The sequence below is a fragment of the Hyla sarda genome, chromosome 11, assembly GCF_029499605.1.
Source record: "Hyla sarda isolate aHylSar1 chromosome 11, aHylSar1.hap1, whole genome shotgun sequence".
Lineage (NCBI taxonomy): Eukaryota > Metazoa > Chordata > Amphibia > Anura > Hylidae > Hyla > Hyla sarda.
The window spans coordinates 84,597,667-84,625,542 of NC_079199.1; the positions used below are offsets into that span (position 1 = coordinate 84,597,667).

The 27,876-nt window shown below is 46.3% G+C and overlaps 1 protein-coding gene across 3 annotated transcripts in view; it reads left to right on the forward strand.

The window, feature by feature from the left end:
* MTMR11 (myotubularin related protein 11) overlaps positions 1-27,876 on the forward strand; it is an 84,974-nt gene that overhangs the window by 43,143 nt on the left and 13,955 nt on the right. For all 3 annotated transcript variants that reach the window (XM_056545266.1, XM_056545265.1, XM_056545267.1), the window contains exons 7-13: positions 467-608; positions 3,933-4,020; positions 4,115-4,203; positions 6,395-6,519; positions 17,556-17,628; positions 20,588-20,658; positions 22,657-22,829. In XM_056545266.1, the coding sequence (XP_056401241.1) occupies positions 467-608; positions 3,933-4,020; positions 4,115-4,203; positions 6,395-6,519; positions 17,556-17,628; positions 20,588-20,658; positions 22,657-22,829 (761 nt within the window). The remainder of the gene's footprint in view (positions 1-466; positions 609-3,932; positions 4,021-4,114; positions 4,204-6,394; positions 6,520-17,555; positions 17,629-20,587; positions 20,659-22,656; positions 22,830-27,876) is intronic.

A 27,876-nucleotide genomic window follows, 5' to 3' on the forward strand; every position in this document is an offset into this window, starting at 1 on the left:
AATTACTTCTAATAAAAAATCTTAATCCTTCCTGTACTTATTAGCTGCTGAATACTACAGAGGAAATTATTTTCCGTTTGAAACACAGAGCTCTCTGCTGACATCATGAGCACAGTGCTCTCTGCTGACATCTCTGTCCATTTTAGGAACTGTCCAGGGTAAAAGGAAATCCCCATAGCAAACATATGCTGTTCTGGAGAGTTCCTAAAATGGACAGAGATGTCAGCAGAGAGCACTGTGCTCATGATGTCAGCAGAGAGCTCTGTGTTTCAAAAAGTAAAGAATTTCCGCTGTAGTATTCAGCAGCTAATAAGTACAGGAAGGATTAAGATTTTTTAATAGAAGCAATTTACAAATCTGTTTAACTTTCTGGCACCTGTTGATTGAAAAAAATAAAAAAAATAAAAATGTTTTTCACCGGAGTACCCCTTTAAGCAATATGGATGTCATCTTTTGATTTTCCTAGACAAAAGAGAAATGACAACAGCCATGGACTATCCTACACGTATGTTTGAGTCAGCTGTAGACTGGGAGAATGAAATTGAAAGGCTGGGAGCAACGGGCTTGAGAGTAACCCCCCACAATGAGCGCTGTGACACCTGCACCAGGTAAATGGAAGTATTTGATATCTAATGAAATAAGTCAAGAGAAAAAAAACCATCGATAAATGCTCCTAACACCTGTAAAGTAGTTGCTAATAGAAATGTTTTGTTTCTTACTCATAATTAGAAATGAGCGAACTTACAGTAAATTCAATTCGTCACGAACTTCTCGGCTCGGCAGTTGATGACTTTTCCTGCATAAATTAGTTCAGCTTTCAGGTGTTCCGGTGGGCTGGAAAAGGTGGATACAGTCCTAGGAAAGAGTCTCCTAGGACTGTATCCACCTTTTCCAGCCCACGGGAGCACCGGAAAGCTGAACTAATTTATGCAGGAAAAGTCATCAACTGCCGAGCTGAGAAGTTCGTGACGAATCGAATTTACTGTAAGTTTGCTCATCTCTACTCATAATCCATTACTGTTTTGGGATATGTTACCTCAGTGTCATGTGACTGCATTTTGTCAGGAATCTTTTTGACCAGTGCTGGTTCATTCTAGGACATCGCATCATCTGACATGGCAGTGTTCAGTATTTTCCAGCGTACGTTATTCATTTGGTCTCATTCTAAATGTACTTAACAGAAGTGAAACCCTTAATTATGAAACCAGAGAGCGGCAGCACTTCAGGAAGGCTTGCTAGATAGCGGTTTGGGTCTTATTCCACACTTAAAGGGGTACTCCACCCCTAGACATCTTATCCCCTATCCAAAGCATAGGGGATAAGATGTCTGATTGCGGGGGGGCCCGCCGCTGGGGACCCCTGCAATAAAGCATGCAGCACCCACCTATGTCTGCTTCCGGCAGCGCTGGAGGTTCTGGCTCCCGACCATGGGAATAGAAGATCGTGACGTCACGACTCCGCCCCCATGTGCCATCACACCCCGCCCCCTCAATGCAAGTCTATGGGAGGGGGCGTGACAGCTGTCACGCCCCCTCCCATAGACTTTCATTGAGGGGGCGGGGTGTGACGTCACACGGGGGCGGAGTCGTGACGTCACGATCTTCTATTTCCGTGGTCGGGAGCCAGAATACTCCGGCCCCGTGATCGACAGTAATCAGACCGGAGCAAACATGCTCCGGGGACTGATTTTAACGGGGTGTGGCATGCAAGATCATGGGGGTCCCAGCGGCGGGACCCCCACGATCAGGCATCTTATCCCCTATCCTTTGGAGTACCGAAGTACCTTTAAAGGGGTACTCTGGTGGAATTTTTTATTTTTTTTTTCCAAATCAACTGGTGCCAGAAAGTTAAACAGATTTGTAAATTACTTCTATTTAAAAATCTTAAAGGGGTTATCCAGAAACAGAAAAACAAAGCTAATTTCTTTCAAAAACCACTATGTCTGTCTCCAGGTTGGGTGTGGTTCTGCAGCTCAGTTCTATTGAAGTGAATGGAGCCAAGTTGTAATATCTCACCCAACCTGGGGACAGATGTGGAGCTGTTTTTGAAAGAAATTGGCTCCATTTTTCTATTCCTGGATAACCCCTTTAAAGGGGTACTCTGGTGGAAAACTTTTATTTTTTATTTTTTAAATCAACTGGTGCCAGAAAGTTAAACAGATTTGTAAATTAATAAAGAAGGAAAATGGTTTCCCCCACCTCAAGGTTCGTGTTTATAATGAAGATAATTATAAAGATATTGCAATAAGACTTCAATTATTCTAATATTTTATTAAAATTGATCATACATATTTTAAATTCCACTCTCACAGGGCCCTTGTGGGAGAAGAAATATATTTAAAATACAAATAAAAATAAAAAAACAATATGATCAATATGTCACTCAATTGCTATATTATTTGCAAAGTTAAAGGGGACCTCTCATCAAATAAACTTTTGATATATTTTAGATTAATGAATGTTGAATAACTTTCCAATAGCATGTTAATGAGAAATATGCTTCTTTCTATTGTATTTTTCCCGATCAGTCCTGTCAGCAAGCATTTCTGACTCATGCTGGAGTCCTAAACACTCAGAACTGCCAGCCTGCTTTGTTCACAGCCAAACAGGCTGTGAACAAAGCAGGCTGGCAGCTCTGAGTGTTCTCCTTTGTGAACAAAGCAGACTGGCAGCTCGTAGTGTTTAGGACTCCAGCATGAGTCTGAAATGCTTGCTGCCAGGACTGGTAGGGAGACCCCTAGTGGTCATTTCTTCAAAGTGTAAAATTAAATAGAAAGAAGCATATTTTTTAATAACATGCGATTGTAAAGTTATTCTGCATACATTAATCTATAATATATCAAAAGTTTTTTTGATGAGAGTTACCCTTTAAATTCATGGACGCCAAGATATCTATTGAATGTAGCTGTCCTTTGTATTGTAGCAATAGTTACTATAATGTATCATCTCTGGTCAGATTTTTCAATGTAACTGTGGACTGTAACAGATGTTATAATAAATGGTGATCAGGACCAGCCGCCACCTCTGCATGCCAGCGCATATTCCTGCAAGTATAACTGCAACTCATCGAGTAACTGCCGTCTACAAAGAAGATCTGTAAATTACTACTATAAAAAAATCTTAATCCTTCCAATACTTTTCATGGGCTGTATACTACAGAGGAAATGCTTTACTTTTTGAATTTCTCTGATGTCACGACCACAGTGCTCTCTGCTGACCTCTGCTGTCCATTTTTTGGAACTGTCCAGAGCAAGAGAAAATCCCCATAGCAAACATATGCTGCTCTGGACAGTTGCTAAAATGGAAATCCAAAAAGAAAAGCATTTCCTCTGTAGTATACAGCCCATAAAATGTTTTGGAAGGATTAAGATTTTTTAATAGAAATAATTTACAAATCTGTTTAACTTTCTGGCACTAGTTGATTTAAAAAAGTTTTCCACGGGAGTTCCCCTTTAAAGTAGGCAGAGCTCAGTTTTTCCATTCTAGTCTTCAGCATTGACAAAGTTACTTGATATCCTTCTGCCACCAGTCATGCTTATTGTCCTTGGCTAGGTCTTCATGAGGATACCCCTCCTTCACCGGCCACATTAGAGCTATGGTGTCTACATCTATGCTATGTAGATCATAACGTCACGTCCCGCCCCTTCAATGCAAGTCTATGGGAGGGGGCGTGACGGCTGTCACGCCCCCTCCTATAGACTTGCATTGAAGGGGCGTGGCATGACATCATGAGGGGGCGGGGTTCTGACATCACGAGCTGCTGGCTCCACCGTTCGGAACAGTTTGTTCCAACCACTGAGCAGCGGAGTAACCCTTTAAATCTCAATTTTTAGTGGGTTGTACACTGATTCTCTTTAAACCTGTTGGACCGGGCCTATAGGACCATCATCTTCTCATTAGGTTTGTAATGTTCCCTTTTTGATACGTTTTCAGCCTCTCCAAATATTTTGTGGTTCCTTGCAAACTGCTTGACAATGACTTGAAGAAAACATTTGCCCACTTTCAGCTGAGGCGCATACCTGTGAGTATCAGTCAGCTCTTCTACTACAGTACCGATAGTAACGAGTGACTATTGTACAGCAATATAATGTTGTCATTTTGTGCCTGTGTCTTAGAGGTGGTCGTGGCATCACCCTGGTGGGAGTGATCTGCTGAGGTCAGCAGGATTCCAAACCAACACGGACCCCGATAAAGAGGACGTGAGGTAACAGCACAGAGTCTGGAGGCACATTTACTGTACACAATGTTATCCAATAAGTATGATTAAATACATTTCTCAGGGAAGTTAGTTATCTGCTGGGCTTCTATGCTGTATTTTCTGCAAAAAGAATAAATTAATACTTTGTAAATCTTTTAGAAATACAGTGGTCCCTCAACATACGATGGTAATCTGTTCCAAATGAACCATCGTTAGTTGAAACCATTGTATGTTGAGGGTTCCGTGCAATGTAAAGTATAGGATGTTCTACTCACCTGTCCCCGCCGCTCCGGACCGTCACTGCTGCCCTGGATGTCACCCTCCATCGCTGTCACCACATCCCCGGGGTGTCCCCGCCGCTCTGGACCGTCACTGCTGCCCTGGATGTCACCCTCCATCGCTGTCACCACATCCCCGGGGTGTCCTCGCCGCTCCGGACCGTCACTGCTGCCCTGTATGTCACCCTCCATCGCTGTCACCACATCCCCGGGGTGTCCCCGCCGCTCCGGACCGTCACTGCTGCCCTGGATGTCACCCTCCATCGCTGTCACCACATCCCCGGGGTGTCCTCGCCGCTCCGGACCGTCACTGCTGCCCTGGATGTCACCCTCCATCGCTGTCACCACATCCACGGGGTGTCCTCGCCGCTCCGGACCGTCACTGCTGCCCTGGATGTCACCCTCCATCGCTGTCACCACATCCCCGGGGTGTCCTCGCCGCTCCGGACAGTCTCTGCTGCCCTGGATGTCACCCTCCATCGCTGTCACCACATCCCCGGGGTGTCCCCGCCGCTCCGGACAGTCTCTGCTGGCCGGGAACGTCGCTCTCCATCGCCGCCATCACATTGCTGCGCACGCCGCTCTTATTGGATGACAGGACGGTGTGCGCGGTGTTGTGATGACGACGACGGAGAGCGACGGCGATGCAGCGGAGCCCGAAGGTCCGGAACGTCGAGGACAGGTGAGTGATCGTCACCGGACCACATGGGGCACCTTAAACAGCTATCCGGTGGCAGCTGAAGCAGTCTGCGCTGACGGATAGCCGTTTATGCGATGGCCCCGACATACAAAAGCATCGTATATTGATGCTGCCTCTGAGAGGCCATTGTATGTTGAAATGATCGTATGTCGGGCCATCGTAGGTCGGGGGGTCACTGTATTAATAACATTCTACTGCTGTATTTTTAAAGCGCAACTGCAATTATGCTCCAGTGGCAGGATATCTTTTTAAATTTCCCGGCAACTTTGTAGCCCAAACAAACAGCAGTCAGGACATGGACTTGTCACAGGACCCATGCAGGACTACTGGACTTCTGGCAAATCCGTATCCTGGACATTTAAACAGATATCCTGTCGCCGAAATGTGATTGCAGTGGTGCTTTAAAGATCAGTCACATCATATATGTTAGGTCCATGGGGGCGCTTTTGTCATTGTAAATTATTTGCTGCTGGTGGAGCTGAAAAGTGGTATTGCAAGCTGGAAATTCCACTAGTCACTGGTCATATGACTCTTAATATGAATCGCTAACCAGCATTACATCGTATACAAGATAAATAGCAAATGTTATAACAACTGACACATTTTCTTTAAAGTGCTTATCCAACTTGTTGTAATATTATGTCATAATTTAATATTTTTAAAGATGCATTCACAATCCAATAGATTCTGACTTTAGAGCTACATTACTGATTTTCTGCTGATCCAGAGTTCTACTGATCCAATTTGACAGTGTTCTTACCAACACAACCTGTTACCTGAATTATCGTACTTGTTAGGTATGTTCTGAACAAGTATGATTTAGTACACAAAATGGCTTCCATTTACCCTCTCACACTTGTAGCCTTTCTGCGTTATACGATCATGAAGCACCGCTCGTTGCCTTATAACTTACAGTAGAGCGTACATTATCCCGTACTTTTATTCAATGACACTCCTGTAAGGTAATCCATCCCACACACTGTCAGTCTCCTGTTACGTGCCATGACCTCCCGTCCTGAGATTTCTTTGAAAATACCTGTGTCCCTTGTATTTGGTTACATCTCATTGTCTCTGCTTCCCCTGTGTCACTTTATACATGAAGCTACAACACTGTGGGTCGTCCGGCTGAATATTTGTTGGCTTTTTTGTAACCAAATTCGGTGCTTTGTACAAAACTTAATCCTTTGACTGGTTACTAAATAATGATTGAATTTTCCAGGTTGATAAGATCGCTGTTATTTGGCAACCATACGCAGTGTGTGATCATTGACACGAGCGAGGACCTACCTTCTGTAGCGGACATCCAGGCCTCCTTCCTCAAGCTACGTGCCTTGTGTTGTAGTGGTAAGTCCATTTACTATGCTTCTGTTTAATCATTTTTAGTGCAGTCAATGATCAACACAGTGATACTTGGGATTCTTACATTTGTTATTTGGTGTTTAGGACAACAGAGCAAACCATGCAAATATGGTCTGTGGGTGTCTTTTCTCTAATAAAAAGAGATACAACATATATAAGGCAGTGCAGATGCCTACATGTCATCTTTTTTTAGCAACATTTAGAGCATATATGCCACCTGTGCCAAAGGGGCATGAAGTAGTCTGGAAGGGGGCTTGACCTCTCATGGAGGGGGCTTTTCAGGGGCGTTCCCTCTTTAAATGGAACTTTCTGGCCGAAGGTTGCACAAATATACACAAGCTCTAAGCTGACTTATAATTCTGTGCTGGGTCTGAGCCCCCTGCGCCTCGAAATGGGCTATAATATTGTGTGGCATACCCAAACACAGCAGTTAGTAAGTGACCCCCTTAGTGTATAAAGTGAAACCTCTTTGAGAAGACTAGTGTTACGATTCGGCAGGCTGGATGTGGATCCTCTGTGTCAGCGAGGGGTTGGCGTGGACCGTGTCGGTGGACCGGTTCTAGGTTGCTACTGGTCTTCACCAGAGCCCGCCGCAAAGCGGGATGGTCTTGCTGCGGCGGTAGCAACCAGGTCGTATACACCGGCAACGGCTCAACCTCGCTGACTGCTGAGAAGGCGTGGGACAGAAGGACTAGGCAGAGGCAAGGTCAGACGTAGCAGAAGGTCGGGGCAGGCAGCAAGGTTCGTAGTCAATGGAGATAGCAAGAGGTCAGGAACACAGTTATGGCAAACACTATAAACGCTTTCTCAAGGCACAATGGCAACAAGATCCGGCAAGGAAGGAAAGGGGAAGTGAGGTTATATAGACAGGTGCACAGGTGGAAGCTAATCAGACTAATTGGGCCAGGCACCAATCATTGGTGCACTGGCCCTTTAAATCTCAAAGAGCTGGCGCGCGCGCCCTAAGGAGCGGAGCCGCGCGCGCCAGGACGTGACAGCCGGGGACCGGGACAGGTGAGTGACTTGGGATGCGATTCGCAAGCGGGCACGGGTCTGACCGGGGCGCTGCAGAGAGTGGAAAGCCGCGAGCGCTCCGGGGAGGAGCAGGGACCCGGAGCGCTCGGCGTAACAACTAGCCAAATTTTCATTAAAAAATTATCTTTTATAGGGGTGATATTGTCAAAGAAAATAGCTACTATGCATTAAATATGGTGGACTGAAAATCGGCCACACAAAACTTAGTCTGAGTAAGGGAGTGGTCTTTTCAAAGAAGTGGTATTCTGAGGGGCAGTCACCACCTGTTCTTTGGTAACTCCATCATAGAGGTCTTTCACCATCTTGCACTGGTGGTTTAGGACTAAGTCAGGTGCTGAGGGCACATAAACAGAAGATATTCCAAGGTTCTGGTATAAATAGTAGTTGCCCAACAGGGCCGGACTGGGTGTGAAAACCAGCCCTAGAAAAAATTACATACCAGCCCCATAATGTTGCGTCGTTATACCAGCACGTCGTCATTTTCTTGTTCATAAAAGGTAAAATATATTTCCCCCACACTAGGTGCAGTATAGTTCCCCACATTAGGTTGGCAGTATAGTTCCCCCACATTAGGTGCAGTATAGTTCCCCCACATTAGGTTGGCAGTATAGTTCCCTCACACTAGGTGCAGTATAGTTCCCCACACTAGGTGCAGTATAGTTCCCTCACACTAGGTGCAGTATAGTTCCCCACACTAGGTGCAGTATAGTTCCCTCACATTAGGTTGGCAGTATAGTTCCCTCACACTAGGTGCAGTATAGTTCCCCCACATTAGGTTGGCAGTATAGTTCCCTCACACTAGGTGCAGTATAGTTCCCCACACTAGGTGCAGTATAGTTCCCTCACATTAGGTGCAGTATAGTTCCCCACATTAGGTGCAGTATAGTTCCCTCACACTAGGTGCAGTATAGTTCCCCACATTAGGTTGGCAGTATAGTTCCCCACATTAGGTGCAGTATCGTTCCCCCACATTAGGTGCAGTATAGTTCCCCACATTAGGTGCCGTATAGTTCCCCACATTAGGTGCAGTATAGTTCCCCCACATTGGGTGCAGTATACAGTAGTCCCCCACATTAGGTGCAGTATACAGTAGTTTCCCCACATTAGATGCAGTATACAGTAGTCCCCTACATTAGGTACAGTATACAGTAGTCCCCCACATTAGGTGCAGTATACAGTAGTCCCCCCCACATTAGGTTCAGTATACAGTAGTCCCCCACATTAGGTGCACTATACAGTAGTCCCCCACATTAGGTGCAGTATACAGTAGTTCCCCACATTAGGTGCAGTATACAGTAGTCCCCCACATTAGGTGCAGCATACAGTAGTCGCCCACATTAGGTGCAGTTTACAGTAGTCGCCCACATTAGGTGCAGTTTACAGTAGTCCCCCACATTAGGTGCAGTATACAGTAGTCGCCCACATTAGGTGCAGTTTACAGTAGTCGCCCACATTAGGTGCAGTATACAGTAGTCGCCCACATTAGGTGCAGTATACAGTAGTTCCCCCACATTAGGTGCAGCATACAGTAGTCGCTCACATTAGGTGCAGTTTACAGTAGTCGCCCACATTAGGTGCAGTTTACAGTAGTCGCCCACATTAGGTGCACTATACAGTAGTCCCCCACATCAGGTGCAGTATACAGTAGTTCCCCCACATTAGCTGCAGTATACAGTAGTTCCCCCACATTAGGTGCAGTATACAGTAGTTCCCCCACATTAGCTGCAGTATACAGTAGTTCCCCCACATTAGGTGCAGTATACAGTAGTTCCCCCACATTAGGTGCAGTATACAGTAGTTTCCCCACATTAGATGCAGTATAAAGTAGTCCCCTACATTATCCCGGTAGGCCAGTCTGGCCCTGTTGCCCAATGGGCTAAATGTCCTTGGTGCAAATCACCAGGGGAACTAGCAGAGGTGGGGACTGGTGAAGTTGCGAGAAGTAGGCTGGCAGCCAGGTAGTGGAGTCAGGTCCAGGTGGAAGAGTAGTGGTAGGTGGCACAGGTTCACCATCAGGTTCATCATCAGTGAACTGGGTCATACACTGGAAGGTACACATAGTACACAAAGGTCAGACAGAGGCAATGTCTGGTAAACAGACACAAGTCACAAACAGGATAGTAGATCAGGAACAACACACAGCAGTGGGAACAGCCTTATATTGGAAAGGTCAGGCAGAGGTGGGTGAAGGACACACTAGAGATGCACACTCTGGCCTTTTAAGCTGCACTCCGTGCATATGTGTGGCCCCTATGGGGCAGAGCAGGAACTGCAGCAATGGAGAAATAAGCAGGAAGCCCTTTTCCAAAAGGTGAAGATATGTAACAGATACAGTATGCACACCCATTCCACACCTCACAATGAAGTGATTCAGCCAATGTGAGGTAGGAAGACAGCAACATGAATGATGATGATATTAATGGCAATACCATCAGTTACTAATAGTGAGAGCACAGCATGATAGGAATTCTGGTTTCAAGGTGAGATCACATAAAAAATAAATCTCTAAAAAAAGAGCACAGCCATAGATTAGTTTTCTCATGACTGGAGGGATTTTAGATACATATAACCAAACCTGTAAACTAAAGGGATTTTAGATACGTATAACCAAACCTGTAAACTATCCCCAACGAACTCCATACCCTGCCCTCTCTCCAACCACCCCCTTCCCATAAAATACACAAGACCTGTTGGAGAAAAATGGGCTTTCAGCCCATTTATTTAACACACCATTATACACACATAAATATTATAAATAACAATATAAACAGTATAAACAGTATCAACATACTATACATAACATGACCAAAAATTTACAGGATGGGTCCCTGGAGGTCTCAACTGTATTCCAAAATGTTACCAAACGGAAGGCACTAAATGTTCCTTTTACCCTTGGCCGCAACTCCCTGACCCAAGGGCACCGACACCGCTCAGTGCCTGTTTCCATCCAAAACTCCTGGGGCCCCTACACACCACCAGGAGGCCCAGTCCAGCTGTACCATAACAACTGGCCAACTCTCCACCATTTCCATACTCTTAAAAATATTTTTAAAACCTTACACACCTCCAAGGACCCATATACCTGCAACAGATGAAAGAGAGAGACACCTCACGAACTTTCATCCCGCCACACCCAAACAGCCGTTTCAATGCCCTCTTTCAGTTGTTACGCCGAGCGCTCCGGGTCCCCGCTCCTCCCCAGAGCGCTCACAGTGTTCTCCTATTCGCAGCGCCCCGGTCAGACCTGCTGACTGGGTGCGCTGCGATAATGTTCCCAGCCGGGATGCGATTCGCGATGCGGGACGCGCCCGCTCACGATGCGCATCCCGACTCGCTTACCAGACCCGTTCCCCGTCTGTGCTGTCCCGGCACGCGCGGCCCCGCTCCCTAGGGCGCGCGCGCGCCGGGTCTTTGCGATTTAAAGGGCCGGTGCGCCACTGATTGGCGCATGAGGTTTTAATCAGTATCTTCACCTGTGCACTCCCTACTTATACCTCACTTCCCCTGCACTCCCTTGCCGGATCTTGTTGCCATTTTGCCAGTGAAAGCATTTCCTTGTGTGTTCCTAGCCTGTGTTCCAGACCTCCTGCCGTTGCCCCTGACTACGATCCTTGCTTCCTGCCCTGACCTTCTGCTACGTCCGACCTTGCTCTTGTCTACTCCCTTGTACCGCGCTTATCTCAGCAGTCAGAGAGGTTGAGCCGTTGCCGGTGGATACGACCTGGTTGCTACCGCCGCTGCAAGACCATCCCACTTTGCGGCGGGCTCTGGTGAATACCAGTAGCAACTTAGAACCGGTCCACCGACACGGTCCACGCCAATCCCTCTCTGGCACAGAGGATCCACCTCCAGCCAGCCGAATCGTGACAGCAGTGCCAGGGCCCACAGATCCGAACCAATCTCACTCAAATGCACACCATCATCCACCAAAAACTCACCCGGCTCGCCCCCTCAAACTCCACATGCCGGACCACAATCCCCCCATTGAGCCGAACAAAACGGCCCACCTCCTTATTCAACTTCACCCGGGCTTTGTTCAAGCGGACCACCGATCTGGCGCAATGCCACACCCTCCTAGCCACCATATCTGACCACACCACCACCAAACCTGCGAAAGTGGACCACAAACGAAGAAGATCCATCTTAATATCGTGAATAATCTCGCGAGAGGGGCGTAAACCCATATCGTTCCCCCCCCACTTGTACCACAAGCACATTGGGAGCACGATCAAGCGCACCATGAAACTGCACCTCCCTCAACAACTGACTCCATAACATACCCCCCACTCCAATCCAAGGCAACACAGCCACCGACCTGTCAAAACCCCAGCTGCTTTCCGTCAGGGCGAACTGCTGCACGCCGTGCCCCCCCCCCCCCCCCCCCCCGATGCACATATGAATGGCCCACAATCGACACCAAACAAGGCGAAGGATCTGTAAAACACAAAAAAATAAGAAAATTCAAGCTTCCCAAAATTACCCCAGGTCACACAAATCCCAGCAAAGAAACAGACCACTCCCCCCCTACAGCAGGTGAGGACGTACATACAAGCGAAACTGATCAGATTCCCACCTCCCTATCTGCCTGATGCGATCAACCCCCAAACCCCACCTTGCCGCTTCCGTAGCAGCGCCAATCCTGAAGGAATGGGAACTATAATCCCTTGGCACCAAACCCTGTGCTGCCAGACACTGCCGAAAAACAGCCACAAACTGATACCAGGACAGGAAGGACCCATCCCTATGCACCAACAACACAACCGGACCCACCGGACGCACGTCCAAAAAGTCCCTCAAACACCCCACAGGACAAACCCTCGAACCTTCCAACTCCCCCAACACCACCCAACGACCCCATCCAGACTGATCCGTTTTAGACCGACGGATCCGACACCGCACTTCATCCACCCCCAGCACCACATCCCCATACAACAAACCACCCACAGATGACCTACTGCGCGCCACCAATTCAGACACCCGAAATGCACCAAAAAATGCCAAAGAAAAAGCCAAGCGGAACAAAGAAGCCTCATAAGCATCCCTACATTCCAAATCCACCCTGCTAACCAAAAAAACCAAGAGGTCAAAAGACACCGGACGCCGAGTATCCGGCCTCACCCCCCCCCCCCCCTCCCGATAGCCCCGCAAAGCTCGCTTAACTAAAACATGCTTGGTCACATCCACCAACCCCCTCGAGGCAAACCAGAAGACCAAAGCAGACATGTGCACCGTTATTCCAGACACAGAGACCCCCAACTCATACGACCTGCCCACAAAATACAACACCATCGAAACCCAATCCTCTTCAGACACACCTGCGCCCACTCCAGCCAACAGCCGCTCCCACTCACACCAAACCTTATGCATCCCATGTGCGGTCAGACAACGACCTACGAATCAACTCCGCCGCTGACCCAAGACCACGCTCCACAGCCACTCGGGACAAGGAATCCCGCACCGCTCTGCATCCGGCGCCAGTCCTCAAAACCTGTCCCACTGTGAACGAGAAAGAGAATCAGCAACCGAGTTGACCACCCAGGGAACATGCACCGCCACAAACTAAGAATTTAAAAGCAGACCACGCAGCACCAAATGCCGCAGCAAGCGCAACACAGGAGGCGAGCTGGATGTTTGATTATTAATAGCAGCCAAAACTATCGGAAATAATTCAAGCAAAACCAAGTTCACCAACAAACCCGCCGACCTCCAGGAAGCAGGCCAGACGCCCGCACTCCACTGCCCCTGAAAAAATGCCCCAAAGCCCACCGACCCCGAGGCATCAGTGAACAACTCCAACTCGTCTGTCTCCACCACCTCAACCATCCAAATCGACCTACCATTATAAACTGACAAAAAGGACTCCCACACCAACAGATTCTCCCTCACTTCCATCGATAAGCGCACAAAATACGCACAAAATACTCCACCACTTGGCTACTGCGCCCCCCAATAGCAACCCCACTAGGAAAAACCGCCCATTTAACCGCCCAGATGTCTGTGACACCTTTTAACCCTTTAAGTACACTAAAACCCCCGTCAAGCCGCTACTCCGCTAGGGTGTTACCCTCCGCTCCAAACGCTCCCAAACCCCTTGGTGGGAAAATTCTATCTTCTGACAGAAATGCAAAGAATTGTGTATGGGAGTCTCATAATGTGGTAGCTTCAATACCTCATGATGGCGGTGATGAGTCACCGAAACATGTAGAGGGGGGTTTGTATTGGTGTTTTAAAAACGTGTACACTATCTCTGTGATTACAATATTAGTGGAAAATCTTCCACTTAAGTGTGGTGAGCCTGATAGGCATCCACTAAGTGCATAGATATCCACAATTCCTACAGTAGACATGATCACAGGCTTTTAAAGGGGATCCTGCAGATAGGGGATAAGTGTCTGATTGCAAGGGGTTCGACAGACGGGACCCCCCGCAATCTTCCGTACAAGGACCCGACATTGCTGCGGCTCTGCGCAGCTAATGCACATGTGTTCGACCTCATTGAGTCCAACGACACTCCCTCTCCATACATCTCTATGGGAGAGGCAGGAACGCTGCATCTCCGCCTCCCCTATAGAGATACATGGTGCGTGTCATGCTGCGGCCGACATGCTTCCTGCACGGGAGAGCCTGCACGGAGAGAGCTTTTAGACCCCCCCGCGATCAGACACTTATCCCGTATTCTGTGGTTACTCATGGTTTAATTTTACATTTACTCAAATAAAAGTTAGGTTTTAGGGGAGTTCTAGCATGTATAGGGGTTTTTGTGTCCCGAGCTTTGTGTTTATTAGTAATTGGAACCCCGCACTCCTCTCTGGGGGTTCTTGTGTATGGTTAATACCAAAGTTTCTTGGATGCGGCCTTCCGTCTTTTCCCAGTGAGAACACATGCATGTTTGGGTAACCATGTTAATGAGGGGAGGACAAGAGGTATACCTGTCATATAAGCATTCAACTTAAATAAATTTAAGCTGTCTGGTTATTTTAAAGGGGTACTCCGGTGAAAACCTTTTTTCTTTTAAATCAACTGGTGGCAGAAAGTTAAACATATTTGTAAATTACTTCTATTAAAAAATCTTAATCATTCCTGTTCTTATTAGCTGCTGAATACTACAGAGGACATTCTTTTCTTTTTGGAATGCTCTCTGATGACATCACGAGCACAGTTCTCTCTGCCGACATTATTATAATAATAACACTTTATTTATTGTTGTCCTTAGTGGGATTTGAACCCAAGTCCCCAGCACTGAGCCACCATGCTGCCCTTAGCATACATCTGCTATGCATGGTTGCTAAAATGGACAGAGATGTCAGTAGAGAGCACTGTGCTCGTGATGTCATCAGTGTTCCAAAAAGAAAGGAATTTCTTCTGTAGCATTCAGCAGCTAATAAGTACTGGAAGGATTAAGATTTTTTAATGGAAGTAATTTACAAATATGTTTAACTTTCTGCCACCAGTTGATTTAAAAGAAAAAAGGTTTTCACCGGAGTACCCCTTTAAGCTCAGTTGTGCACAGAGGAGACCGATCAGCTCAGTACTGCAGTCAGTCATTACGAACAATATCCATATACTGTATATGATTAGATAGGTGCCCCTTTCTTTGTTTTTCCAGGCCTCTTCATTTGGAAAGTAGATAGACTATCCCAGGGGAATAAGAAACCTTTTTGCACTTGATTTAGGAAACAGTAAAACAGGATCAAAGTCTAACAAAGTTTCTACATTGATCATCCATGAGGGAGTTATTGCATTTCCATTGATCCACAGGAAGTCTAAACAGATAAAAAATATATACAGGACGAGTTATCATTCCCAAGGGTGAGCGTCCTTTACTGACTCCATTAAGAGGCTGACATATTACCGGATCTATATTTTGTCTGTAGGTAAAACAGTTTAACATTAATAATATATATAAGGCATTTCCTGACATGTGTCTAATCCTCTGCTACTTGGGCACCGAATAATTTATTGGATGTTTAAAGAGCAGCACCACATGCCATTATAACCAGTGGGGCCATCAACATTTCCAGTAAACATGGTAACAAATAGGGGTTTTCAATGTTGGTCCCATCATGCTTTAAAGTGGTACTCTGGTGGAAAACTTTTTGCCAGAAAGTTAAACAGATTTGTAAATTACTTCTATGAAAAAAATCTTAATCCTTCCAGTACTTATTAGCTGCTGAATACTACAGAGGAAATTATTTTCTTTTTTTAACACAGTGCTCTCTGCTGACATCATGACCACAGTGCTCTCTGCTGACATCTCTGTCCATTTTAGGAACAGCATATGTTTTCTATGGGGATTTTCTCCTACTCTGGACAGTTCTTAAAATGGACAGAGATGTCAACAGAGAGCACTGTGGTCATGATGTCAGCAGAGAGCTCTGTGTTCCAAAAAGAAAAGAATTTCCTCTGTAGTATTCAGCATCTAATAAGTACTGGAAGGATTAAGATTTTTTAATAGAAGTAATTTACAAATCTGTTTAACTTTCTGGCACCAGTTGATTAAAAAAAAAAAAAAAACTTAGCTGAGACTTCCTGTTCCATACAGATAATTTCCCAGTAATGCCTTTTTTCTCAGGAGTACAGTGAAAGGTGACACTAGTAGAAAGATAACACTGGATACACCGCCATTTACAGCAGAGATCAGCATCCCCCCCCATGTAGAATGACGTCTGAAAAGGTCACAAAGAATGTCCAGTAGTGTCTCCAATTCATCTAAAAGGAACAGGTCCTGTCTATTGCTGTCTATGGAGCTTGCAGTGAAGCATCTAAACTCTAAACAGCTTAATCAAGATGAAAGCTCACATAATAGTGTAAAATATACAAAATAAAAAAGTTACAATCAGAAAATAGAAACAGATTAGAAAAAAGAACATATTTCAGTATCTGGTTCTAATCAGAAAAAATAAATCTAGAGTATACAATTCCTTTAAAACACAATGGAAAGTAAAGGGCATTTCAGCTAGGCCATCAATATTGCATCGGCAAGGGTCCAACTCCCAGCACCCCTGCCTATTAGTTACAGGGGGCCGTGACAAGTGCCCCTTCATTGTTCACTGCTGATTGTCTTCTCACTTGCTCTACTTTTAGTTGTGACAAGGAACTGCAGCGTTGTCCCATTCTGCTATAAAGTATGGCGATTGGAAATAGCAGTAGACAATAAAGAAACGGTGGCACTTACACGAGCAACATCCATTATTTAAACAGCTGATTGGTCGGGGCACCGGGACCAGGACCCTTGCCGATGTCATATTGATGGCCTATCTGGACAGTAGACCATCAATGTTTACAACCTTATTTAATGAAAAAGTAGGAACAATTATAGGGCCTTTTTTACATTAAAGGGGTTATCCAGGAAAAAACTTTCTTTTATATATCAACTGGCTCCAGATAGTTAAACAGATTTGTAAATTACTTCTATAAAAAAAATCTTAATCCTTTCAGTACTTATGAGCTTCTGAAGTTTAGGTTGTTCTTTTCTGTCTAAGTAATCTCTGATGACACGTGTCTCGGGAGCCGCCCAGTTTAGAAGAGGTTTGCTATGGGAATTTGCTTCAAAACTGGGAGGTTCCCGAGACACGTGTCATCAGAGAGCACTTAGACAGAAAAAAACAACCTTAACTTCAGAAGCTCATAAGTACTGAAAGGATTAAGATTTTTTAATAGAAGTAATTTACAAATCTGTTTAACTTTCTGGAACCAGTTGATATATAAAAAAAAAGTTTTTTCCTGGAATACCCCTTTAACCTTCTTTAGTATTTTGCATCAGTACTTGTACAGTCTAAAACACAGACAAAGGGCCAACCTTTCTATAATACCTTTTGTATCTGTAGGTCTAATACCGCCCCTAAGAAAAAACAATCTGACAGGTTGATAGCCTATTTATAACAATGAGACAGTTGGGAGCATTACATAATAATAATAATACAGTTTTGCATAATAATTAGTATAAAAACCATTGTATATCTCAGTATTGTATGTGCTTCTTCTAGATACCTCTACACCAGTGCCTAATGACAAATGGCTGTCAAATCTAGAAGGAACTCGCTGGCTGGATCACGTGAGGTAAATATTAAAAGGGGCTGCTAAGTCTAAAGCTGACATCTTATAAAAGTCCAGGAGAATTATAATAGATGGGATCAGTCATGTTTCTGGGGGTTAGTTATGGCAGACATTGATGTGAATGATATGGAAATCAGAGGACAGGTTCAGAACTGCACCCCCTATAGCTGCTTCTGCTGCTGAAGGTTAAAGGAGTACTCCACTGCTAGACCTCTTACCCCCTATCCAAAGGATTGGAGATAAGATGTCTGATTGCGGGGGTCCCTCTGCTGGGGCCCCCCGCAATCTCCTGCGGCACCTGTCCTTCTAAACATACGCCTGCTTCTACGGCAGTGGTTGTGATGTCACAGCCACACCCCTTGTGACGTCATGCCACGCCCACCCCATTCATGTCTATGGGAGGGGCATGTCAGCCAACACGCCCCCTCCCATAGACATGAATGGAGGGGGCGTGACATGACATCATGAGGGGGCGTGTCCGTGACATCACAGCCTCGGGTAGAACAAAGTGTTCAGAACGCTGGAGCACCACAGTACCCCAATGCTTGTCTCATAATAACAGTTTCTTTCTATTTGCCATTCTAGAGCATATGTCAAAGAGAAAAGGGTCCCCACTTGTGACCCCTCTCACTGCATAAAGTTGCTAAAAACATATGGTATGGGGTGTGATGCAGGGCCGATGGAATTACCCTAGGGGCAGATGGCATTAACCCCTTGTATACGTGATGCCAGGGCGTGGTTTATCCTCAATACCACCCAAAGGTATACCGCCAAGTTACAGACAACGGTAGCTTTACTGAGACTAGACAGGTGGAAAAGTCTATACAGTTCAGCCAGGGCCACAGAGGTGACCAGTGACTCCTCCTCCTGGGTAACAAATCACATGGTAAACAATCTTAAAGTGACAACGCTTTCTTCACACATTACACAGTATAATACATGGTAAACATATGTACATGGGGGAAACAGGTGCAAGGGGGCCCAGGGGACACGGAAGGGAGGCTGCCTGACAGGGCAGCAAGGGTACGGGGTAACACCTCCCGTACTGGGCCACCACAAACAGATTCAATTCTTTTAAGCCAATGTCTTAGGGTGCCCATACACCTTAGACTAAAGTCAGTCAAACCTGCCGACTGTCTAAAGTGTATGGCGTACTCCCGACTCTCCCTGAGAAATGATGTTGAGAGAGGGAAGTGTTGGGTATGTTAAATCTTTACCATCCAGCACTATTGTTCTCGGAGAGCTGTCTGGCTACAACTTACTTCTTTTCTCTCCATAGAGGAAACATGAATATTTAGCTGTACTGAATATTCATGTGTATGGAGACAAGGGGAGAGCTAGCTGTTGGCCGAACGAATGTTTGGCTGACACATAATAAAAATGTATGGCCACCGTTACATGGCTGGTCATACATCTGGAGAATGGATTATCTTCATAAATACTCCTGCGCTTTGGTTGCTGGGTCATTGGAGGTTATAAAACACTCAAGCTGTATGAAAGAAAGGTCCTGAATGTCAAGGTGGATGGAAACGGGAGGAGGTGGAGAAGTGTTCATTTATAGAAATGCCACGTTTTAAGCTCTCCTTAGCAGAAGTATCCAACACCAAAGTAGAAAATCTGACTGAGCAGGTTTGGTTTCTCTTTTCAGGGTTGTCCGAACTTTTTTCTATTCACAGAATAATGTATAAGTGTATGATGGCAGCCGATCCCAGCAGTTGGACGCCCGCTATCATACAAGTTGGACGCCCACTATCATACAAGTTGGACGCCCGCTATCATACATCTCTCCCTATCCTGTGAATAGGGAATAAGTGTTAAGGGTTAGATAACTCCTGCATAGCATTACTACTAGGGATCGACCGATTATCGGTTTGGCCGATATTATCGGCCTATATTCACGATTTTCTAAGTTATCGGTATCAGCAATTACCTTGCCAATAATGCGGGCGATTTAAAGCAGTGAACTGCAGCGGCTTTTGCGGGGCCAGAGACCGCCGCCGCCGCCCGCTTCTCTCCCCCTGCCTGTCCTGAGTCCAACCACCGCCGCTGCCCCATTGCCTATCCTCTGGCCAGAGACCGCTGCTGCCCCATTGCCTCCCCCATCCCCAGTTTTATAATTACCTGTTCCCGGGGTGCGAGCTACTTCTGGCTCCTGCGCTGTTGCTGTGCGCTGCGCAAAGACGAGTGAAGTCCTCAACGCAACGTTAAAATGCAAGGAATATCGGTATAAATTAGCGACTACCGGCCTGAAAGTTCACAGATTATCGGTATCGGCTCTAAAAAATCAAAATCGGTCGATCCCTAATTACTACCGTCTGTTTCTATCCCTCTGGGGGTTTATTTCCATCACACTGCTTTAGATAGCAGCTAGAGATGAGCGAACTTACAGTAAATTCGATTTGTCACAAACTTTTCGGCTCGGCAGCTGATGACTTATCCTGCATAAATTAGTTCAGCTTTCCGGTGCTCCGGTGGGCTGGAAAAGATGAATACAGTCCTAGGAAAGAGTCTCCTAGGACTGTATCCACCTTTTCCAGCCCACGGGAGCACCGGAAAGCTGAACTAATTTATGCAGGAAAAGTCATCAACTGCCGAGCCGAGAAGTTTGTGACGAATCGAATTTACTGTAAGTTTGCTCATCTCTAATAGCAGCACTACCCTGACCCAAACAACCTACCTGACTGTACGGACACAATGCCCAGTCACCACAGCTGAATACCTTGTCTGCTGATACACTAGACACAGAACTTTACCAGTCCAGTTACTGATATCATTTTCACCCACATTCTAGTATCTAGTAACATATATTTTAGTTTTACATTTTTAACAGAATTTGAGCACATGGCAGATGTAAACCAATAACTGTTATTCCTACAATTTAATACAGGGTCTACATTGATCTGTATTTATATGATATGACTGTACATTACATTTAAACACGCTCTCTTTATCTCTGATTCAGGTCATGTCTGAAGAAAGCCAGTGAAGTTTCCATGTTGCTGAGCGAACGGAATAGATCTGTTGTTCTTCAAGGTAAACTAAACCCTATAATAACCAGACAGATCTATTGAATAGTTCTACTTACACATTTTGGGGAAAGGACTGTGGCGTCAGGGCTGGGCTTGGTGTGATGGTGCCCTGTGCAGCACCGTCTCTTGAGGACACCCTAATTGTACCCAGTCATATAGCGTATACCGTATTTTTCGCCGTATAAGACGCACTTTTTCTTCCCCAAAACTGGGGGGGAAAAGTCGGTGCGTCTTATACGGCGAATACACCCCTATCGCGGCGGTCCCTGTGGCCATCAACGGCCGGGACCCGCGGCTAATACAGGACATCACCGATCGCGGTGATGCCCTGTATTAACCCTTCAGACGCGGCGATCAAAGCTGACCGCCGCGTCTGAAGGGAAAGTGACACTAACCCGGCTGTTCAGTCGGGCTGTTTGGGACCGCCGCGATTTCACCGCGGCGGTCCCTAACAGCCCGACTGAATAGCCGGGTTAGTGCTTACAGGACACCGGGTGGGGGACCTTACCTGCCTCCTCGGTGTCTTCTCCATTCAGGGATCCCCTGTATGGCCGGCACTATCCTTCCTCGTCATCACGTCGTCGCGTACGTGCGTCGGTGTGCATAACAACGTGATGACAGCGACGGAGAGCGAGGATACCCGGCCGGCAGCAGAGACGTTCCGGAGCGACGGGGACACGGCGACAGCAATGGAGCGACATCCAGGGCAGCGGTGACGGGTCTGGAGCGGCGGGGACACGTGAGTATTACCTCCTATGCAGTGGTCTTCAATCTGCGGACCTCCAGATGTTGCAAAACTACAACTCCCAGCATGCCCGGACAGCCAACGGCTGTCCGGGCATGCTGGGAGTTGTAGTTTTGCAACATCTGGAGGTCCGCAGGTTGAAGACCACTATTGGGTTCAGAATCTTTATTTTTTTAGATTTTGCCCCTAAAAATTGGGTGCGTCTTATACGCCGGTGCGTCCTATAGGGCGAAAAATACGGTAAATAATCATATCACACAGTAATAAAGAATCATTAGTAGGTTCAAGCTCTGGCTGCACAGGCCATCATGACCAGTGGCACCCCCTTTAGGACTGATAGATGATGTACCGCACTTGTTGCAAACTCCGAAGACTTGCACATTGGTTATGATGTTTATTTGCAAATACTGGTTTATTAAAAACATGGGCTCAAAGCTTTTGACAAATGTCATTAACCCTATTTCCAGAATGAGAGACTATGTTTTGTAGTCTCAGCAACCATTTGAGGAAAATGAGAGATAGTGAAGGAATGAGGTGTGGGTACTAATGACAACAATGACAACGCCAACAACAATGACAACAACAATGACAACAATATATTAAAGGGGTACTCTGCTGCTCAGCGTTTGGAACAAACTGTTCCAAACGCTGGAGCTGGTGCCGGGAGCTTGTGACATCATAGCCCCGCCCCCTCATGCCGTCACGCCCCGCCCCCTCAATGCAAGTCTATGGGAGGGGGCGTGATGGCTGTCACGCCCCCTCCCATAGACTTGCATTGAGGGGCGGGGTGTGACGTCATGAGGGGGCAGGGCTATGATGTCACGAGCTCCCGGCTCCAGCGTTTGGAACAGTTTGTTCCAGATGCTGAGCAGTGGGGTACCCCTTTAAGGTTCTCTCGGCACACATAATCAGCCCCATTGCAGCCCCCGAGTCCCCTTGCCAACAACTGATTTTTCTTCCGGTAAGGCTGCCATCTGCTGTTAGTTCCCTTTGGCATCCATCAGAGTCCATCAGATCGAGAGCCGATGCGTTTTAGCACCTCTCTCCTCTGGTTCAGATACAGAGACGGTCATAGAAATGGATTGTCTGACGTTATTACTGTAGAACACAATTGCTACTGCACTGTAAGGTGGTGGGGTCACCAATGAATTATTCCACCGCCTATGAGCTCTGTTTGCAGAACTCACACAGTTTAATACCTATATACAGTAGTTATCATAACATTATAAAGTGTATCTATCCTCTGTCCCGCCACAGAGCTTGATGACCGTGATGTGAACTGCCTCCTGACATCATTGGTGCAGGTATTATCTGACCCTTACTCAAGAACACTGTCCGGTTTCCAGAGCTTGGTTCAGAAGGAATGGGTATCGGCTGGCCATCCCTTCATGCAAAGGATAAATCACTTCAAACAATCAGACAAGGAAGAAGTAAGTGACCATTTCAAGCAATTGTTTTACTGACAAAAACCTAGCTCTAGGTAAAATCATATGAAACCGGTCTACAAATCAAAAATGGTCAATGTTGGGTGACCAGAAGCAGAACAAAGAAGTTGTATTTATGGACTTCTCCGGGACTCCAAAAATGATGGATTACCCTTACGATAGGGCATCAACACCACTTCAGTATGGATATTAACACTCGCTGCATCTCACACTCGCATCAGTTGATCATTTCTATATTGTTTACCAGGCTTTACTTTTAGTAGTGGCTATTCCTGGTGTTACAGCTCAGATCTATTCTTTTCTATGAAAACAATAACCAAAAGTCGGGGTAGAAAATTTTCCCCCTAGTATGGGGCAATTGGCATCAGCCTCATAAGTGTTTTTTGCTTTCCTCTGGATCAACACAGTAGGGACACAATAGAGATATAGGTTGAACACGATGGACTCTCTTTTCAACCTTATGAACCCTGTAACTATGTAAAAATAAGGTAGCACTTATCCAACCGGGAATTATCCATTACCAGTGAATTTGGGTATAAAAAGGAACTCACCCGGTGTATGAGGAGGAGGGCATTATACCTTAATAAGCAAAGAGAGAAAGTCTGTGTCCGGCACCGCTAGTCCTAAAGGCAAAGGACAATAGGTTGGATGTACGGCAATACCTCTGAGTCTCTGTGTACGTTGGCGGGGTCTCCTAGGGTGGTGCAGTGATTCGAAGTTAGCAGAAGCAATGTCACTTGTAGAAAAGAACGGTAAGGAAAATCGCACTCACCCCGTGGCTTGCTGAGACGAGTAGAAATTCTTTATTCAACGAAGATCTCAGCATACAGAGACAGGTGCACAGGGAGCTGTGGATGGTAACAGGCAGGGGGCGTGAAGGGGGCGGCAACTAGTTTCGCGCACGTGCGCGAAACTAGTTGCCGCCCCCTTCACGCCCCCTGGGAGCAAACGGAGCGGGGGAACCCCTGGCGTAGTGGCGTCTTGACGGGGGTTTTAGTGGCCCTCCCAGATGTTAGTAAGGGTTAATGGGGTTAGAGGTATATTTCAAGGGAATGGGGGTTAAAGGGTTAAATGGCTGCTGCTCCTTTAAGGGACAGTAACAGGTGGCTCGAGAGTGGGGTGAAAGAGAGGTCATCTGGAGGGGAGGGGGAGGAGTGTATATAGGGGGTGCCCCAGGGGGGGAGGGTACTCACCAGTCGGCGTGTAGAAGCGAGAAGAAGGTCCCGCCCGCCCGCCCTCTTTTAAACGCTTGGTGGGTGGGATTCTGATAAGGGGGAGGCATGTGAAAGGGTCCCGGGGGAGTTAGTAGTTTGAAAGATAAATGTTTGAGATGGTTCAATTGGGCCTCCTGGTGGTGGTTCTGGGCCTCAGGAGTTCGAGGGATTGTGCAGAAGGTTACCGGGGTGCCCCTGGGCCAGGGGCTCGCGGCCAGGGGTAAGAAGCGTGTTGCACAAATCCGGTTGGGGGAGGGGAGTGCCCTCCAGTTTGGTTATGTTTATATGTAAATATTCAAATGTTATTTATTGGTTTGTTAAATAAATGGGCCACACGGCCCAATTTTCCCACAGCAGGTGTCATTGTCTTTTCTATTGGGAGAAGGGGTTGTTACGTGGTTAAGAGTGGGTTAGAGAGGAAGGGATGTATCTAAAATCCCATCCAGTCATGCCTGTTACCATCCACAGCTCCCTGTGCACCTATCTGTGTATGCTAAGATCTTCGTTGAATAAAGAATTTCTACTCGTCTCAGCAAGCCACGGGGTGAGTGCGTTTTTCCTTACCGTTCTTTTCTACAAATGGCATTATACCTTACCACACAACTACCACACCTAGAGGTCCAAGGTGGACTTGAAGCCACCAAATATATTCCACTCTGTTCTACCGAACATCCGTCAAAGGAGGGAACTTGTATATCTGCTCTGAATCCAGTGGATGGGTCTTGGCAAAAAACATCAAAAGAAAACAAAAAATTGAAACCAGCACGCAGAGGGAAGTAGTATGACCAATCAAAGTACAAAAATCTTTGTATATCATATAGAAGCTTCACTAAGGAGAACAAAGTGCCAGCTAAGTTGACACACTTACCCCTCTCCCGATGTGCTTGTAGAGTAAACAGAATATACTTTTTTGTGTGATAGCGGTTGTCCCACTGGAATGATGATCCTATAGAATAAGATGTAGAAAGAGCTCAGTGCAACATGGCAGTGCATTCCATTCATTCAGGCTTTTAATTAGAATAAATGTTTTCACCATATCATGCAATGAGACGCTGGCCATTAACGTTATAAGACTTTATATAAGTATGCACAGTAGAGTATGTATCTCTGCAATATTTTGATGCCAGAGGATAATAATATACCCTGTATGGTGTGTGCAATATGGGATAAGTACCGTATTTTTTGCCGTATAAGACGCACTTTTTCTTCCCCAAAACTGGGGGGGAAAGTTGGTGCGTCTTATACGGCGAATACACACCTATCGGGTCGGTCCCGGCGGCCATCAACGGGCGGGACCCGCGGCTAATACAGGACATCACCGATCGCGGTGATGCCCTGTATTAACCCTTCAGATGCGGCGATCAAAGCTGACCGCCGCCTCTGAAGCGAAAGTGACAGTAACCCGGCTGCTCAGTTGGGCTGTTCGGGACCGCCACGGTGAAATAGCGGCATCCCGAACAGCTTACAGGACACCGGGAGGGACATTACCTGCCTCCTCGGTGTCTGCTCCGTGCCGGGATCCCCTGCATGGCCGACGCTCTCCTTCGTCGTCATCACGTCGTCGCGCACGCCGTCCCATCATCCAATAGGAGCGGCGTGCGTAGCGACGTGATGACGGCGACGGAGAGCCTGGATCCCAGGGAAGAAGACGTCAGGAGCGTCAGTGGGACACCACCGGAACGCGGCGACAGCGATGGAGCGACATCCAGGGCAGCGATGACGGGTCCAGAGTGTCGGGGACACGTGAGTATTACCTCCTATATCAGTGGTCTTCAACCTGCGGACCACCAGATGTTGCAAAACTACAACTCCCAGCATCCGGGCATGCGGGGAGTTGTAGTTTTGCAACATCTGGAGGTCCTCAGGTTGAAGTTCACTGTTGGGTTCAGAATCTTTTTTTTTTCTAGATTTTGCACCTTTAAAATAGGGTGCGTCTTATATGCCGGTGCGTCCTATAGGGCGAAAAATACGGTAATTATAAATAAATAATGCATGTATACTATTAAAAAAGTATTCTCCTGTAAATGTATCGTGTAAAAAAACAATATGCACAAAAAATAATAACAACATTAAAGTGGGTACATGAAGAGCGTAATGTACAAATACTTTACTGCCCGTATATACAAATTAATAATTATTGCTCTAAAAATTTAAAAAAATTACTTGATGTACTTATCTATGTGGCCAAATGAAACCTTTAGTCATATACAATAACATGGTGACAAGTTACCGCTATTACATCATATCAATTACACCAAAATACTCAATTGGTAATGTCATTGCTATTATAACAATTCACATACATAATTCAAAAAGTAATTATTTCTAATAGTACCTAAGTACAATTAAATACCTGTTCCGGAGTTTTGTTCATGCCGGATGGGCATAGGTTGTTCATACAAGAAGCCAACAGAAATCCTTATAATCCCCATCAAGATGTTTTCTATTGGAGTAACGCAAAGTAGAGAAGGGTGACTTTCATCATATTTTGTAAAATGCTAATAGATTCTATGGTTCTTGAATTAAATAGTGATGTTACAGCTGAGTTTATAAATACGTTCTTCTAAGTTTTTGATCATATGGCCAATATATCTTTACAGTTTACAGTGGCACTCTAACTATATATATATATATATATATTTTTGTACTGCAACTTAATGGGGTACTCCGTTGCTCCACATCTTATCCCAAATTCTTTGGATAAGATGCCTGATCACGGGGGTCCGGCTGCTGGGACCCCCCGCAGACACTCAGCATTCTGAACATTATATTCAGAACGCTGGGTTCAGCAGGCTGTGATCATGATGTCACGCCCCTCCATTCATGACTACGGGAGGGGGCATGACATTCTTTTTTATCACGCCTCCTCCCATAGAGGAGGGGGAGGGGTGTGACATCACGAGGGGGCGTGTCGTGACGTCACAAACATGGCCTTCCGAACCCAGCGTTCTGAACATAATGTTCAGAACCCCAAGTGTCTGCATGGAGATCGTGGATGGTCCCAGTGGCCGGACCCACACTATCAGACATCTCATCCCCTATCCAAAGGATAAGATGTCTAGCAATGAGTACCCCGTTGTATTGTTTCATTTGATCTAGTTTCTCTTTCCCCATAATTTCCTCTTCTTTGGTCTTATGTGAGATGTGGAAACAACATTTACATTCATTAGAACCACATTTTCACACTCCAGTTATATTGGACCCAGGGCTCAAGTCCTGCAGGAACTCATGGGAACGGAGTTCCTGCAAGTTACCACTAGCAGGACTCCTGTAGGACTAGCCCTTAAAGGGTTACTCCACCCCTAGACATGATAAGATGTCTGATCGCGGGGGTCTCGGCTCCGGCACCCCAGACATCCGGTGCACGGAGTCAACTTCGCTCTGTGCCGGATGACTGGTGATGCAGGGCAGAGCCTCGTAAGGTCACAGTAATGCCCCCTCAATGCAAGTCTATGGGAGGGGGCGTGACGACTGTCACGCCCCCTCCCATAGACTTGCATTGAGGGGGCATTACTGTGACCTTACGAGGCTCTGCCCTGCATCACCAGTCATCCGGCACGGAGCCTTTGTCGCTCCACCCAACGCTCTAAACGAACACCGGGAGAACGTGGGGGTCCCCAGTGATAGGGTATAAGATGTCCCCTTTAAGTGGAAATCTAGCATGAGTTCCCACACTTTTTTTCCCAGGACTTGACCCCTGATTGGACCCGATGTAAATGTTGTTCCTACAGTTTAGCAGATTGCTATAGGAAGATCATTCAGGCTGCACCAATGACCTTTAGATGGTTGTGAACTCTTGTCCATATCCCAGGGATTCA